Genomic DNA, 18,876 nt, shown 5'->3' with positions numbered 1-18,876 from the left:
GGGTGTTGGTGCTGGGACCAAACAGACTTTAGATATTACTTTTTCTCATGTGGAGTCTTGCCAGGAGTATCATGAGAATCGCAGGCCATGATACCCAAACTCCTGAGGTATTCCCTCACATTGACTGAAGTCTGAGTGGAAACCCTAGAAATAGTTCTAGATATGGAACTATTTTTTTCCCTTTGAATGAAAAGTTATTTCAACTATGGTGTCTAGATGACATCCCAGAAACACAGTCTTATGAGATGAAGTAGAAAAAAATGATGAATATTCTTTTGGAATCTGAGCTTGTGTAATAGAACTCTCACCCTGACACTCTGAAAAAGACTCTGCAAAGATAAGCAAGTCATCTCAATATGGAAGATGTGGATACACTGCAGCCTGCAATGAGCTATAGCTGGAGCTAGACTCTTTGTATACACTCTCAGTGCAGTGGATAGTCCAAATGGTAAAGCAGAGAACTAAATGTGATCAAGATACACAAAACCTTAAGAAACACCTGAAGCCTGAATGAATAGGAATTTGATGATAAACACCTTTTAAATCTAATGTTACAAGGAAACGTGACTGAGGAAGAAAGCATAACAGCTTGTGAAGTGACATCACTTTGAATTTGGGCACTATTACAAACAGGTTTAGGAAAGAAAGAGCCAGAACTGATCTTCAAGCAATTTTTTTTCCTTGGAACTAAAAACATCCTTGAGTAAAACCCACGTGGGAAAGAGGAGCTATTTCTGTCAGTCCTTGGAGCAGCATGTGATGAAGGACAGGAGGAAACAAAAGTGTATGGTTTGGAGGAGGGACTATCCCCCTGGAAAGGAGGAATTTCCTTCTACTGCCATCTGTAACCTTGATGAATGATCTTCAGAACCCATTTGCCTGCAACTATCTGTTGCCAAAGAGAAAAGAGTACATTCAGACTTTCTGGAAGAAAAAAATGAGCTGCCAGGGTGGGATAGTTGAACAAAGTCTCTTAACGAGTTATTCTCTCTTAATTGTACTGTCCCTGGTTTGGGGAGTTTCTAAAAACCCTCTTGCCATTACTTCTTAAATGCCTATTTACCTGTATTTTTTTTAGATGAAACAGTATGATGACCCAGAAGGTAAAACAATAAAGCATAGACCGAAGCTGCCACAGGAAACACAAGTTTAATCCACAAGACACAAACAGTTCACAAACGCCTCCAAATACACAGTACGTTTTTGTTTGTCCTACTTCATCAGATGTGGGCTGTTTCCAAAGCTAATACCTTTTATAAAGCACATTATTTCAATTAACAAATCACCTTTGCTGAGCAACCAACTTGCAATTAAAAAAGTGCTTTTGTGCTTTTAACCCGATGTTAACATTTTATGTTTAACATGATAAAAATGTAAAGATGTGTGCCAATACATTACTAAATCACATAATCGTATTATAAATAACCATTCACTTTTAACACTGGTAAAATGCATGAATGAATTAAAAAATAATAAATAAGTAAAACATGAAATGAAACTTTCCTTTGATGAAAGAAATACTTCTGCAAAAATCAATCCATTTTGCACCATCTAGTGGCCAAACAAAGATTTTGCAAGGAACAACAAAATAACAAACCATTCCCTTTTCCTTAAAACATAACTTACATAGAGTGTGTTCTAAAAATGCCTACTTTAATATATGTTTTGTCTATAAATAAATACACATGTTAAAAATACATAATTAACATAGTACTATTTAATTAAAAAACTTATTAAAAACCATGTTATTAAAATTGCATTCAAATGAACATTGTAATAAAAATTACTTAATAAAAAAAGATGTTTAGTAAAAAGTATGTAGAGAGTTTAAAAAGGATTTAGGATGCTTTATAAGGTTTGAGTAACTTTCTTGAAATTCCTATTAGACACATATTACAATTTGGCTGAATTGTAGCCAAGAATACAAACCATGTTCGGGATTCCGAAAATACATACGGATGAAATGAATCCACCCTTGCGACCAATAGTTTCGGCTGAAGCATCTAAAACCTTACCAATTGCTAAGTTTATAAATGGGAAATTGAAGACAATATGGGTAAAAAGGTGCAATATATTAAAAGACTCTTGGGATTTTTTTAAGAGGTTTAAAACAGGATTTATGGAAAGAGCATTTAAGATTTCTGACTATAGATGTAGTAGACTTGTTTTCAAGCATACCCCATGAACAAGGATTAAAATTGCTGGAAGAAATAGTCTTTGAAGACAACACTTTAAGCCATAATGAATGTACAGTAATTATGCAGTTGATTGATCTGGTTTTAAAGTATAACTTTATTTATTTTAAGGGAGAATACTTTCACCAGATAAAGGGAGTAGCAATGGGGGCAGCCTGTGCCCCTACATATGCGAATTTGGTATTGGCTAAATGGGAAGAGAAATTTGTTTTACAATCACAATATAAGAGGTGTTGGATACAATATAAAAGATTTCTGGATGACATTTGTATTCTTTGGGTGGCACCGAGTGAATAGGTACCAGTATTTATTGATTTTTTAAATACAAGTACAGATTTTTTAGAATTTACTTATTCCTTGAGTGAAGATACCCTAGAATTCTTGGACATAGAAATATATAAAAAAAGATAATACATTTTAGTCCAAGGTTTATAGGAAAAAGACCTATTCGAACTCTTATCTACATTATAAGAGTGCTCATCCTATGTATTATAAAAAAATATAGTAAAAGGCCAGTATATTAGGTCATGGAGGATGACTTCAAATGATGATGATTTTATGGAAGAAATGAATGTTCTTAGAAAAATGTTTAAGAATAGAAGTTATCCGAGACAGAGATAGAGGTGATGGAGGGTAGGAAGAGTAAATTTAAATCTATATTGGGTATAGATGCTACTGAAAAGGAAGTAAATACAAGAAAGGTGGATGAGAATTTCAGTAATGCATTGGTATTAGAGTACAATGCCAGTTCAAAGATAGTGAGAGAAATAGTTGAAAATGAACAGAATAGATTCATAGCTTTTACTGATTTGGACAACATCTCGAAAAGTAATTTAAAGGTAGTATATAAAAATTCCAATAATCTCAAAAAACTATTGGAAGGTAATACAGATACCCGATATCCTAATAGGAGAACAAAGAAAGGAACATGTAAATGTGGTCATTGTTCGCAATGTATCTATGTTATAAACAAAGAAGACATTTTTATAGAAAGTAGAAACATAAAGCTAGAAAGTAGGGACTTTAATAATTGTGATTCTAAATGCTTGGTATACCTGGCATTGTGTAAGACATGCCAAGGTTTTTATGTTGGAAAAACAGAAAGGAAATTAGAAAGGAGAATATATGAGCATATATATGACATACAGGTAAAAAAGGAAACAAATGCACTGTATAAGCATACTAAGGAATGCCCAGAGGCACAATTTACATTTTATGTTATTGAGAGAGTAGACATAGATAAAAGGGGAGGGCTGTGGGAAGAACGAATAAACTATAGGGAGTTGTATTGGCAAATAATACTAGAGGCAAACAAAGCCCCTGGTCTTAACGAAAATATTTCCATAGCCCCCCTTTTGAAAATAATATCAGCCAAATTGTAATATATGTCTAAAAGGAATTTCAAGAAAGTTGCTCAAACCTTATAAAGCATCCTAAATGCTTTTTAAACTCTCTACGTACTTTTTACTAAACATCTTTTTTATTAAGTAATTTTTATTACAATGTTCATTTGAATGCAATTTTAATAACATGGTTTTTAATACGTTTTTTAATTAAATAGTAATATGTTAATTATGTATTTTTAACATGTGTATTTATTTATAGACAAAACATATATTAAAGTAGGCATTTTTAGAACACACTCTATGTAAGTTATGTTTTAAGTAAAAGGGAATGGTTTGTTATTTTGTTGTTCCTTGCAAAATCTTTGTTTGGCCACTAGATGGTGCAAAATGGATTGATTTTTGCAGAAGTATTTCATCAAAGGAAAGTTTCATTTCATGTTTTACTTATTTTTTAATTCATTCATGCATTTTACCAAAATTGAACACAGTGTTAAAAGTGAATGGTTATTTATAATACGATTATGTGATTTAGTAATGTATTGGCACACATCTTTAAATGTTTATCATGTTAAACATAAAATGTTAAATGGGAAGAGAAATTTGTTTTACAATCACAATATAAGAGGTGTTGGATACAATATAAAAGATTTCTGGATGACATTTGTATTCTTTGGGTGGCACCGAGTGAATAGGTACCAGTATTTATTGATTTTTTAAATACAAGTACAGATTTTTTAGAATTCACTTATTCCTTGAGTGAAGATACCCTAGAATTCTTGGACATAGAAATATATAAAAAAGATAATACATTTTAGTCCAAGGTTTATAGGAAAAAGACCTATTCTAACTCTTATCTACATTATAAGAGTGCTCATCCTATGTATTATAAAAAAATATAGTAAAAGGCCAGTATATTAGGTCATGGAGGATGACTTCAAATGATGATGATTTTATGGAAGAAATGAATGTTCTTAGAAAAATGTTTAAGAATAGAAGTTATCTGAGACAGAGATAGAGGTGATGGAGGGTAGGAAGAGTAAATTTAAATCTATATTGGGTATAGATGCTACTGAAAAGGAAGTAAATACAAGAAAGGTGGGTGAGAATTTCAGTAATGCATTGGTATCAGAGTACAATGCCAGTTCAAGGATAGTGAGAGAAATAGCTGAAAATGAATAGAATAGATTCATAGCTTTCACTGATTTGGACAACATCTCGAAAAGTAATTTAAAGGTAGTATATAAAAATTCCAATAATCTCAAAAAACTATTGGAAGGTAATACAGATACCCGATATCCTAATAGGAGAACAAAGAAAGGAACATGTAAATGTGGTCATTGTTCGCAATGTATCTATGTTATAAACAAAGAAGACATTTTTATAGAAAGTAGAAACATAAAGCTAGAAAGTAAGAACTTTAATAATTGCGATTCTAAAGGCGTGGTATACCTGGCATTGTGTACGACATGCCAAGGTTTTTATGTTGGAAAAACAAAGGAAATTAGAAAGGAGAATATATAAGCATATATATGACATACAGGTAAAAAAGGAAACAAATGCACTGTATAAGCATACTAAGGAATGCCCAGAGGCACAATTTACATTTTATGTTATTGAGAGAGTTGACATAGATAAAAGGGGAGGGCTGTGGGAAAAACGAATAGACTATAGGGAGTTGTATTGGCAACTAATACTAGAGGCAAACAAAGCCCCTGGGCTTAACAAAAATATTTCCATAGCCCCCCTTTTGAAAATAATATCAGCCAAATTGTAATATGTGTCTACTAGGAATTTCAAGAAAGTTGCTGAAACGTTATAAAGCATCCTAAATGCTTTTTAAACTCTCTACATACTTTTTACTAAACATCTTTTTTATTAAGTAATTTTTATTACAATGTTCATTTGAATGCAATTTTAATAACATGGTTTTTAATACTTTTTTAATTAAATAGTAATATGTTAATTATGTATTTTTAACATGTGTATTTATTTATAGACAAAACATATATTAAAGTAGGCATTTTTAGAACACACTCTATGTAAGTTATGTTTTAAGGAAAAGGGAATGGTTTGTTATTTTGTTGTTCCTTGCAAAATCTTTGTTTGGCCACTAGATGGTGCAAAATGGATTGATTTTTGCAGAAGTATTTCTTTCATCAAAGGAAAGTTTCATTTCATGTTTTACTTATTTTTTAATTCATTCATGCATTTTACCAAAATTGAACACAGTGTTAAAAGTGAATGGTTATTTATAATACGATTATGTGATTTAGTAATGTATTGGCACACATCTTTAAATGTTTATCATGTTAAACATAAAATGTTAACATCGGGTTAAAAGCACAAAAGCATTTCTTTTAATTACGAGTTGGTTGCTCAGCAAAGGTGATTTGTTAATTGAAATAATGTGCTTTATAAAAGGTGTTAGCTTTGGAAACAGCCCACATCTGATGAAGTAGGAGAAACGAAAACTTACTGTGTATTTGGAGGTGTTTATGTGAACTGTTTGTGGCTTGTGGATTAAACTTGTGTTTCCTGTGGCAGCTTCCGTCTATGCATTATTGTTTTACCTTCTGGGTCATCATACTGTTTCATTTCAAGGTTGTTTATCGTTTTGGTGACCGGGTTAACCTTATTCATTTATATGTATTTTTTTGAGACTGTTTATTTTGTTTTTTACCAAACTTGGATGAGGAGTTAGAGAATCCCTTGGAAAACTTGGGAAAAGGAGGGGTGAAAAATCTTAGAGATTCCTTGTATCAGCTTAACCCTTTCATCACACTTTTTGATAATTTCTGCAGCAGAGGGGCCAACAACTCTCTCTGTCCAAAGGAGAATTTAAAAAAAAAAAATTAACATCATCAGATAGGTTCTGAGAATTCAGCTATGCAAACCTCCTCAAAACAGTTCCAATAGCCAGAAATATCAACAGAGTGATGCATTCACTATAAACAATGAATGAGGACTTGAATAACAGATGAACTTAAGTTATTTAAAGCAGATTTTTCCTCATAAGAAGAAACTGCAGATAAAACATTCATCACACTTTCACAGTTAGTCAGAACAAACCTTAATATATGTTTTTTATTTATTTATTTATTTAAATTTGTTGACCGGGAGTGTCCGACTGGACGTAGGTCCATTTTCAGCGGAGGCCCGGGGAGAAAAGCTCCACAGTAAAATAAACAGACAGTAGTTACATTGGATTACATAGCGATTAACAATTTAACATAGCAATTACTTACAACATATTTACAGATGAAGAACATAGTACATCAGTAGACAACTAGAATCTTTATCTGTGAAGTACATAACAGACATTAACAAATGTTACAATGAGAAGTTCCTGCTGTATAATAAGTACTAGGTTTATGAGCATCTGAGCTTGCTATAATCAATGTAGTTAGTGGAGTGGAAAGAAAGGTAGTGGTTGGATGGGGTGGATGATATTAGAGTGGGAGTTGCACGGGCATAGCCAGCATATTTTTAGGTGCGCTTTTAGTAAAGTTCTGAAGTGGGTGCATGATGGTACGGAGGTAATTGTGGGTGGGAGTAAGTTCCATAATTTGGCTATGGCGCAAGAGAATAGTGCTTCACCAGCAGAGTTACTGACTTTAGTGATCTGCAAGTGATTTTTGTTGCTGGATCTTAGTGGTCTGGTGGTGCGATAGGGTTGGAGTAGATTCTGGAGGGATGGGACATTTAGTGGATGGTTTACTAGTTTGTGGGCGAGTGAGAGTTGATACCACTGAAGGAGGTGAGGGAGTTCAAGTCAGTCCAGTTCAGCAAGTGAGAGACAGTGGTGACTACGGTAGGATGCCCCTGTAGCGAATTTGGCGATTTTGTTGTAGCAGGTCTCTAGCTTGTTAGATCGCATTGCCTTAGGTTGATATATATTGGAGAGGCATAAAGTAGGGTGGAGATAAGGTGGGAATTTGCTATTGAAATCTTTGCTGCTTTGGTGAGAAATTGCTTATTTCTGTATAACGCTCCTAGTTTTTTGTGGACTTTTTTTATGGTCATGGATATGTGAATGTTAAATTTTAGTTTATTGTCTATTTCCACTCCTAGCAATTTGGTGTGTTCAGTTGGGTATATAGTGGTGTTGTCTTTTGCTGTGATGTTAAAGTGAGAGTTGTTTTGAGTATGTTTGGTGGGTTGGAAGATGAGTAGTTTAGTTTTGTTTGGGTTGAGTATTAATTGGGCATTGGATAACCATGTTTCAAAAGAGGAAAAGGCTTCCTGTGTGACTTTTTGCAGTTTTGGTAGGGACTGGGCTGAGCAGATGATGGTCGAATCATCTGCGTATTGTATGAGTGTGCCATGTTTGGTGGCAGAGGCTAGATTATTGGTGTAAACAGAGAAGAGTAGGGGTCCAAGGATGGATCCTTGGGGAACCCCTATGGAGACAGGTAGTTGGGGAGATATGTCATTCTGGCATACAATGGATTGTTGGCGGTCAGACAGGTAACTCTGAAACCAGTTAGTGACTGACTGTGAGAAGGATAGGTTATTGAGGACAGAGATAAGTTGTTTGTGTGGGACCATGTCAAATGCTTTAGATAGGTCTAGGAAAGTAGCAGAGGAGAGATAGCCATTGTTTTTATGCTGAAGGATAGTGTTAGTACAGGAGAGTAAGGCAGTGGTGATGCTATGGTTTGGTCGGAAACCATGCTGAGTACTGGAAAGGAGGCTGTTTGTAAGGAGGTAGTCTGAGACCTGAGAGTGTATGCATCTCTCTAGTATTTTGGAGAGTGGAGAGAGAATAGCTATGGGGCGGTAACTGGTTAGTTCTGCGGAGGGTCTGCCTTTGTGGAGGGGAATTATATGTGATACTTTCCACAGTGTGGGAACGTAACTTTTTGACAGAGATCGGTTAATCAAGATGGATACTGGGTAGGCCAGAGCATCAGCTGTGATTTGTAGGTATTCACTTGGGAGGTTGTCTGCTGCTAATCTGGTGGGTTTAAGTTTAGTTAAGAGTTTTTTTATGTTGGAGGTAGGTATATGAGTCTGAAAAATCAGAGTTGCAGAAACATACACTTTTTCCCATACTTATCAATAATCTTCCCATCCTTGTCAGAAAGAGTAGGTTTTAACTTAACTAAGTGTTTAGCAGCAGAAGGGTTAACTAAATCTATGACTGCCGGATCATGTTTGGGATGAGTGTATAAAAACTTAATAGACCAAGGAACTTTATACATCCTCTCTGCCTTTTTAGGGGCAGCTGTCCAACTGTCAGGAAAATTGCAGGCAAGTAACACACATCTTCCAAGGCTGACACAAAAGGAGGAATGGGTGCATGTTCTGGTAATTCCTTCTGTAACAATCCATAGTATTTTCTGAGGGACTGAGAAACCTCAGTGCCCCCTCCCCCCTGAAAACATTGGCACATTCTAGCAATAGTGTCAGACAAAGAGAAACCCCCACAAGAAAAGTCAGAAGCCGAGCTGTCCTCTGAGTCTGAATCAGAAATCTGAGGTGAAAACTCTGTATCTGTCCATTCATCCTCCTGTCCATATTCAGAATCGTGAATCTCCGTAGGAAAGGAGTAAAGGAGTTATCCCTCTTTATTTTACCAGAAACTACTTTATAAGAATGATCAATAGCCTGAATTAAACCCCAAGCCTGACTCAGCAAACTACTGCTGTTGAAAAAAACTTTGAGGCGTTTTTTGGGGGGGGGGGTTTACAGGAAAAAGAGGGCTAACACTGCTGTTAATGGTAGTAACAGCTTCCCCAGGTATTGGCACAACATTCTAAGAAAACAGGGAAGCCTTACTTGTTCCCTCTCACAGGACTGAGAAGAGTGTTTCTCCTTTTTCCAGTGAGGGGACCCCAACAGCTGAAGAAGAATCATCTAACCCCTTGTTCATAGAGGCTGTAGGTGCTACACCAGAGGGATCCAGGAGAAAAGATGAGTGATCTCTGGTATGACTAATGGCCGTAATAGAGTCACCCACCTGCGGCTGAAGCTAATTGTTAGTCTTCTGTAATATCAAAAGCTGTTTGCTTAACTTTTTCTTTTTGTGGCTGAAAGAAGGATCAACTGTGGGGCCAGCAGATTGTTATATGTTCAAGCTGAAAATGGTGTATCCTTATTGGAGAAAACAAGCAGCACATGCTAGTAAACCAAAAAAAATAAAAAAAAAAATGTTTGAAAGTCACTTTTTTTTAAACAAAGTAAAAAGCACTTTAGTACACTTTGCCAAAACCACAAAGTAAAATAAACACAATTTCTCCACAGAAGAAATGTTTTTCATTTATTTTAAATAACTTTTTAACTGACAGGAAAAAAGAACACTCCCTTTTAAAACTGCAGTACAGTCTTGTGACAGTCCATTAAAACACAAAATCCTAGCTTTTAAATAACTTTTTTTCAAGAGGAAAGAATTAATAATAAATCAAAATTATTGAATGGGAGTAATTTCCCAAAAGGGAACTTATCCTTCCAGCAAAGGTGCAGCGCAAGCCGACCATTGACCCTCAAAAGCCTCAGAGGAGCATACCCTTTGGTGACAGTAAAGCTCTAAAGGGCTTGTCACCCAAACTTGTCTTTTAGTCAGCTCTGCTCAAGCTACCTGACAGTTGGGTGTGGAAGGTGCCCTGAAGCTTTGAAGGGTCTATATCATATGAGCGAATCGCACAAATTGCTAACGCTCATAATATCGAAGGTACCGGACCTCGAACTTCCTGTTGTGGGGGGCTGTGCCCCCATCCCCCACTAAATATATATTCCAACTCCAAGATCGCACTATAGTGAGGAAAGAGCAAATATCCCATTCTTCACTGTACCTTGATCTCAGAAAAAGCACTTTGTGGTCCAGTACGTTTGATTTTATGAGCGTTCGCAATTTGTGGGAATCGCTCATATGATATAGACCCGCTTTGAAAGCTGGCTAGTCGTTATATCCTTAGCAGGTTACAACTCAGATAGCTAAGGCTACTGTAGCAGTGATCAATTTGATGGAACATCCAGAATATGCTGATTTAACGTTAATGACAATGAACGTGAATGTGAATATAAAATGTCAGTGCTGATTAGTGTAAGAGGTACTAAGGTATGTAGGCTGTTATGCACTTTATTATGAATAAAAAATCTGTTTTGAAAACTAAACTAGAGAAACACTGCAAAACTATTTCACATTCAAACTACTATTCATAGCATAATCATGTTGATTTCATAACAGAAACCAAATACAAAATATATCTGACTATAAACTGGAATTATATAGCAAAACAACACCAGTTTGGACTTAGACTATATCATGCATTATGAGACAGACTGATATGAGGCATGAGTTCTGAAAGTAGTTTACCTACTGGTGGATGAAGCTGGAGCTCTTGATCTTTGACCGCCCATCCGTCAACTCAGAGATGATCGGTGTTCCTCCATAGGAAATCACTGCTGGAGAGATGAGTTGGAAGTAACTCCCTTTTGTGGGGAATTTCCCCCCTTCTTCGATTTGCTGTGACCATGACATTGCTATGTATAAGTTCAGGGGGTGGGTGTGGGGGCTTGCTGCCTTGCAAAAACACTTAAAGAAAGTGTTTTTTGCAAGATATTTTCAGCAAATGCATTTTTGGGATTGGCACAATTACTTTTGATTACTCAAAGGGGCAAGCTGAAAGTGACAGAGCACTTCTCAACTGTCCAGAATTTCCTAGAATGTTCAGATTTCTACCTGGATCCCTCTGCATTGGGGTGTGAGAGGCTTATTCCCCACAACACCCAGAGCAAGTAGTTTATTTTTTTAATATTAAAATTCAACAATCTCACTAGATTTATCAGACACTACGATATCTTACTGGTAGTCTTGGCAAACAAGGCACCAATAAATTAAATGAGAGTCATTCTCAGTTATGAAGCTTTTCCAAAAGGAACATTGATTTGCAAATATTGTCTTGCAAAAACCACCATTAGTTTTAAACTGTGTCTTTAGTGCCAGTCTAGAAGCAACAAAGAGTAGACAAAGGGAAAAAGGATATATCTTTTTATGTCTGCAGACATTATGATCTTGGAGCAGATGATATTAGTCTGTTGGAGGGAAAAACTAATTATTTTCTCTTCTAAACAAAAAATAAATGCTAGATTAATGAGTTTAAACGGTCATTCTATAGTTATGTTTTCTTCAAAATAGTGGGTAGGAATTATTTCATCTGGGGATAATATAACCTAATTTCAACAGCTGGGAAGCTAGTATTGTCAAATATACTAAACTTAAGATACAGTGTACAGAAAGACAGGGTATACCTTTTGGAACATGAAGATATGAGAATGCCGATTATGGTAATGTGATGGGAGCAAGAGAAGACAAAAAAAGTTTCTGTTACTGTAAAAGGGAATATGCAGATAAGGAAAGATGCGCCATCTTTACTGTACCTAAAAAGACCAGAAGACACATGCTGATGGCCAAAATGGAGCTGGAACTGAGCCCTGCGTTCTTCAATGCTTTTACTTGGCTCATCTCACACCACTGTCCTCGAAACCCTTCCATGCAGTGGCAGACAAATTTTTCTGGTGACAGAGCCACACATGTACCACGGTTCCTACAACTCCACTGTCCACATGGAGAAGGTGCACAATGTTTCTGACTTGTGAGCTCTTCCACTGCAGCCACTGTTCCAGCTGGACACCTAGTAATGAGAAACAAAAAATAAAAGCATTATGACCTGTCACTAAAAATATGAAAAATAATTTTTGATATCACATTTTCAGCTTTTATCTCCAGAGCACTTCTAGGTGTACTGTTATGTAATGCCACTGCCAGAATTTCCCTTCCCCCTTTGACAGGAGAACTAAGAGGCAGCAGAAACCCAGTTTGACAGGTAGGTAGATTCTTAGTGTCCCAAAATGATGGAAATGCAAACAGATTAGAGACAGCTAGACATTTTACAGGGGATTCATTGTAACACTGACAATTCCCAGTGTTTCATGTCTTCCTGCCCATTTGTTCTAACAGGGGTCAGTGGAATATTTCACTGTTTTCTCTTAGAAAAAAAACATTATTTTTTTTTTTAATTAGAAAAGGGTGCAAATTCATGCATGATCACATAACGTCTTCATTTTCTGTATCATAGAACTTACAGAGGGTTGTACTCTTAACTTCTGCTGGATGCACCTTGGGACATTTAATAAAGTCATGCACTTGATGGCAGCATTGTGAGGTGCGTGACAAAGTAGAGTAGTGAACACACATCACACAAATGTTCATATCTCTAGAGTCATAAGGTATAAATAAAACCCATTTTTATAGCAGCAGCACTCTTTCAGTTTCAAAATGTAAAACGAACTTTATAAGTCGTAATAAACACAGTATATGTTAGCTGTTGTATTTTTTAAAATTTATTATGTTTTGTGACTGGATTAGTCCCACTAGGTTTGTGGCCTGTTTTCAGGACAGACCTGAGGTATCGAGCTAACAAGGGGAAGTTTGGTCAAGTTACTGGGGATATGTAATGAAAATGAAATAATCAAGTAGTAAGATGGATGCGTATAAAAGGAAACCACTTAATACAGTCAGATCATATGTTTCAATACACTTTATTGATTTAGACTTTTATTTTGTTTTCAGATGCAGATGAGTTGGTAAGATATTGAAAATGAAAGACTGAATGGAAATGTATGAAAGAAATTAATTTGATAACTAAAATGTACCCCCCCCATGCTGCAAGGCACGTTCAGTACTGGAAAATTAATCCAAGCAGCTTGAGTAGGAATAGAACCCACAACCTTTGGATCTTTCAAGCAATAACAGTAGGTGTCTTACTTTTTGAGTCACCTACTCTGCTTGCAGATTACTTACAGTATGTGTGGACAGATAAACTGAGAAGGATTTTGTGAACTTTTGTATTATTTAGACAGTTCTGTTTACCATAATTAGTTATTTGCGGTATTTATAAAATTGTAACCCTCTAACTACACTAGACATGGTCAAGCATTAGTGGTGACTGCATTCTTCATTATGTAAGCTTTATGTTGACAAATTCTAGTAGCTTATAATTAATATGACTTTGCAATTATAAATGTAAATGATAAAGGGCAATGATAGATACAGCTTTGTCACTCAAGTGATCCAAGAGAAATTCACGGCTCTTATACATAACACAAGCAGAAAGCTACACTTCAATGTGGAAAGAGATGATGAAGCTAGGGAGAAATTCAAGAAATAAAGAGAGACTGGGATTTTGGAAGCAGATCTGTAAGGAGAATAACAACAGCCATACAGAATATTATAACATATAATAGTATTCTAAGAACTAAGCGAACACAGGAATGGAGAAAGAAGATTCTGTTAAAAGTATGACTGCAATTAGGGGTAATTAGAATAGGCAAGATGGCACTGGAATTTACTGGAGAAAAGTAGAAAAGGAAACAAGACACTGACAGCAGTTTACTAGAGCGGGAAAGGTAACAGAATAGGAAGAGGCAAAAAGGCATTTGGATTGCGGACTAGAGATTGCCTTCCTATCAGAGTATAGCAAAGAGAAAGGGATAGGCGGGTTGACTCTAGAGCAGAAGCTGCTGTTAAAAAAGAGATAGTAGAGCATATAAAATATGGCATGATAACTCGAAGAATTGATCAGAGGAGGTCAGAAAAGATTGGAAAAAGATATTAGATAAGCAGTGAACAAAGAAACAATGGGAGGACATATGTATGGCTCCCAAATATGCAACAAAGTCTAGAACATTTAGGATTTTTGCCTGGAAGTGTTTGCATAGGTACTTTGACACCCCAAGCAGACTCCAAAGAACTTTTCTTCAGGTAGATGGTATGTGTTGGCGGTGCAATGGAGAAGAAACCGATGCCTGGGATCATATGTTTTCAGACTGTAATGAACTAGCAGAGTTTAAAAATTCCCTACAGAGTACTCTGTCAGGAACACTGAGTGAGCAAATGACTGTAACTAAGGAAATTATTTTTTTGAGCTGGGATACAGGATCTGAATTGCCTAGACATTGTAAGGCCTTGTTAAATTTAATTCTGGTGGCTGCAAGATAAGCAATTACTAGAAAATGGAAATCAAAGTCTAAACCAACAATATCTGAAGTAGTGAATGTCAAATTAGAGATAAAACTGGAAATGGCATCTTTATTTATTTAACATTTGTTTACTGGAAAAGTCCAACTTGGAACGAGCCAATTTTCAGCAGAGGCCAGGGGAGAAATGCTCCAGGTGCATGTCTTTTAACATGGGAGGAAACCAGAGCACCTGGAGGAAACCAACATGAACACAGGGAGGACATACAAACGCCACACAGAAGGCACCCCAGCTGAGAATCAAACTGGAGAACCTCTTGCTGGGAGGTGACAATGCAAACTGCGGCAGCACTGTGCTATCCATCTTTAGAAAAGGGTAGGAGCAAACTACATAGAAAATGAAGTTTAAGAGAAGGCATTGTATAGAACAATGCATGTGATGTATAACATTTGTAAATGTGAACTTGGCAATATGGTTTGATTACTTTTATATAAATGTAAGTTTGCCTGTGTTACAAGGGTCAATTCAATAAAGGTGTTTAAAAAGAGAGACAGAGAGAGAGAGAGAGATTTCAGGGGGCCAAACTGATGCTGAATTCAGAAAACACAACACTTCCAGCAGAGTGATGTCATGCCTCATTGGAAGCATAAAATATGCAAAGGTCTTTCTGGAAAGCAGACAGAGATTGCCCCACCATTCCAGAATTCATCACACGCAGGAGAGGTGTTACTGCTAGATCGCAGGAGTTAGCATATGAATGTAAGAAATCCAAAAGTGGCATGCTAACTGTGACCAAGGGGATTTATAATCATATTACTGGTTTCAAAAACTCGAAATTTATGTGATCAAGACCATATGTTTGAGTTTTCAAAAACTTGAATGTAAAAAAAAATATGTTTTTGCAGGGAGCAACCCCTGCAAATGATATATATCAACTCCAAGTTCTCAGTATAGGGGGAGGGTACATTTCCTGATTCCCCACTGTACTGCGATCTTCATTGATATGTTTTAACAGGGAATTCACCTTCTCCCCACTGTAGTGTGATCTCAAAGTTGGTATATCTAATTTGCAGGGGTGTGGGGGAACAGGGGGGCAAACGTACATTTTTTTTTTTTTTACATTCTAGTTTTTGGAAACTCGGAGGTATGGTCTTGACCATATGAATTCCAAGTTTCTAAAACTTGATAATGTGACATAAAGCTGACCAAGGAGCAGCTGTGTGGACAATTCATGGGTAAGAAATTATAGAGTCTGGCTCTGTGACACAGAGGGATGGAGCACTGCTTGTGACTCAGGTGACCAGAGTTTGATAAACAGCCCCAGCAAGGAAGGAGCTAAGCAGGAAGTGTGGGGGGGGGGGGACTGAAGGGGCATGGCTGCCCCTCTCCTCCTAGGGGGTAAGAGAGGATTGCATGGATTTGGTGATCCACTGGGTATGTGTGATTTCCCTGTCAGAGACTGGGAAAACCATCTCCAGTGCTTCAGGGGTTGGCCTAAAAGAAAGGAATGCCCCTTGCTTCAGTGAGGAGATGTCTGTCATGATCAGCCTATTGCACGTTCCAACCTTTAAACTATTGCCAAGTGCATGCAGGGATGTTAGCGCTGCATAAAAAAAAAACACACTCCACCCCTGATGGCTATCTGAAAAATGCCCCCTCCTAATCAACCCTCTTCCTGAATATGGGGAATGATTTACAGGCAACAGGGGCAAAGAGTGCAAAAAAGGTCTTTTTAGCACTTAGTACTTGCAGTACATTATGTAAAATTTAAATTCATGAAGCAAATGACATGTTACGTATCGAATGACATACTTAGCTATTGTACCTTGGTGGTTAATGTCTTAACCTAGCTGGACCCTAACTGTTTAACATTGTGAAGAGTAAACATTCTAATCTGTAACTTTGACAGTCAATATTACATTATACGCTCTTGTTGGTGGATTTTCTGCTCCTCTCCAGTACAAGTGTATTAAATAATTTACTGCCCTTACTATTTTCATATTTCAGGCACTAAAGTAATGCTTTATACAAATCACAGAATATAAATGAAGTTACATCAACTCTTCTTTACAGAGTAATTTTACTAAGTGTTCTTTTCAACTGTGTATACAGCCTTTGAGTATGTTCATCTTTAATTATCTGATTTAAAATATTATAGAGAAATGTTATACTGCATTCCCTTATAGGACAATGCACATACATTTATAACGGGATCAACACATCAGAATTTGTAGAGTCAATGTTTCTTAATGTTTGGAAACTTACTGCCTATCCAGTATAGCAATACAGCAATATGTTCATTAAACTGGAGGCCTCTAGCTTGTGTCGTTGCTAGATATACATTCGATCACTGATGGTATTGAGATATTAATGATTAAATACATTTATATTGTGCAGAAAGAATAATATTGTTTTTACCTACTGCAATGTAGTCTCGTTAGCCAAGTTATTAATTAAAATTAAGTGATTTGATTGCTGAGCAACAGAAAATGCAGAAACAAAGGCCCCGATTTGTCTGTCGTCTACACATTTGACAATCCGTATGAAGGATGTTCTAAGAAAGACAACCCAATTACTCTGAATAACGCAGATTTCAGTACTCTTTCCTGGGAAACTGTTTAAGGCTATTTTACTTGGAAACGTTTACTCATCTAACCTAAATATCAGCATCCTCTTATTTAAACATTCACTTAGCTGGTTCAAAAAGTATAGATTTACTTGTGCAATATTCAAGGCTGTACTGTATCTGTGCGGAAAGATGTTAAGTGCCTTACAAACATCCAGATATCCACCTCGCAGCTATAAAGTAAATACTTACCCTTCAGGATAAGTAGCCTTTTGCCACATTTGAAAGCAGCTTCTTGGTCATTAAAAAATGAGACACTAATTTATGCAGATGGGATTCATTCTTGGTCATTGACTTCCTTCCTTACCAGAAGTGAACAAGATGAAGTGTTGAACTGTAAGGTGAATATTCTTAACAATAGTAAGTGCAATCTAATCTGTCATGTGGACTGTACTATAGAGCAATCATTCTCCTCTGTTTTAAGCTTCAGAACAATAACACAGGGCCATTACTAGCATGGGGGTGAAGGCCAGCTGCCCTGGGTGTGAGCAGTTAAGGGGCACGATCAGCAATTACCAGTAGGATGTGAGTGTAATACCTTACATTCATTTATGAAGTAGCTTTTTGGGGGAACTACTCTTTAGGAAGACATTGTTGGTCCTCAACTTTAAGTCTTTGAACTGAAGGAGCATTAAGTGTATGTATAAGGGGCCTCAGATCAGAGGAAGACATGGTGCAGAAGAAGAACGTAGTAGGGGAGGGAGGGTGTAGAAGGGAGAGCAGTTAGATATAGTAAGTTACAGAAAGAGGAGAGGTCTTATAGATCAGACTTAGTGGTGAAGTGGGTATAGGGAAAGGGAGGGGTTAAGTAGGGTGATTACAGGTGCATATAGGGTTGTTATGGAGATACAGTATCAGGTCATATTTGAAGTTAGGAAGGGAGGTATGGCTTCTGATTTGGAGTGGAAGATTGTTCCAGATAAGGGAGATGGAGTGTTTATAAAGTATTTTACCCATGTTCTTGTTGGGTCTATAGATTTGTAGTAAGTGTTTATCGGAGCTGCGCAGGGAACGGGGAGGGGTGTACCAGGAGGAATTAGTTTTCTTCCATTGTTCTATAATTCTGCAAACTTGATCTGAGGTAATGTACAGAAGGGGATTATGGGTAGATTATTAGCTCAACAGTTTTTTGTCTGGCGCGAGCTATATAACGGCTGGATCGGAACCGTAACCTATCAGTCAAGAACAGATGAAGATCGACAAGTCAGATGGAACATTATGGCAAGACATAACTTCTTTTTATTTCAAGATAGATACTGTGCAGAATATCATGGAAGAAGGAAAAGAGGAATACTTATATGAATTAATAAAGAAGCTCCACTCGTGATAAAAAAGGAAAAATATAATAATAGCAGATTTTTGGTAATAAGGGGCTACTGTCAAGGGATGAAGATTACACTAACATTTATTTATATTCCACCTGAAACTGCTATTATGGAGCTTAAAAATATTGGGAGAAATAATCACCATTCAACAGGGAATATCACTTATAGGAAGGAACTGGAATTTGATTTGCAACAACGAGGATGCATCTGGGGGACCTAGAAGGGAAAATACAAAATAGAGAGTAGATTTCTGAAGAAAATTATAAAAATACTTGGTAAGAAAGTCATGAATTTTGTAATAGAAACTTGGAGATAATTTATATATTATTCCCCATGGTACAATACCTGGGCTAGATTAGACAAAAATTATATTTCACAGGAACATGTGTATTTAATAGAGAAT

At 36.5% G+C, this 18,876-nt stretch overlaps 1 protein-coding gene across 1 annotated transcript in view; it reads right to left on the bottom strand.

Annotated features, from left to right (window-relative positions):
- Nucleotides 1-18,876, bottom strand: part of LOC122797630 (neural-cadherin-like) — a 796,015-nt gene that overhangs the window by 60,471 nt on the left and 716,668 nt on the right. Inside the window, exon 31 of the mRNA XM_044066174.1 lies at nt 11,924-12,177. Within this exon, the coding sequence (XP_043922109.1) occupies nt 11,924-12,177 (254 nt within the window). The remainder of the gene's footprint in view (nt 1-11,923; nt 12,178-18,876) is intronic.

Source organism: Protopterus annectens, chromosome 3.part1 (genome assembly GCF_019279795.1).
Source record: "Protopterus annectens isolate FY-2018-M chromosome 3.part1, PAN1.0, whole genome shotgun sequence".
NCBI lineage: Eukaryota > Metazoa > Chordata > Ceratodontiformes > Protopteridae > Protopterus > Protopterus annectens.
Note: the sequence above shows the minus strand (reverse complement) of the source record. Positions and strands in the feature narration are given on the sequence as shown.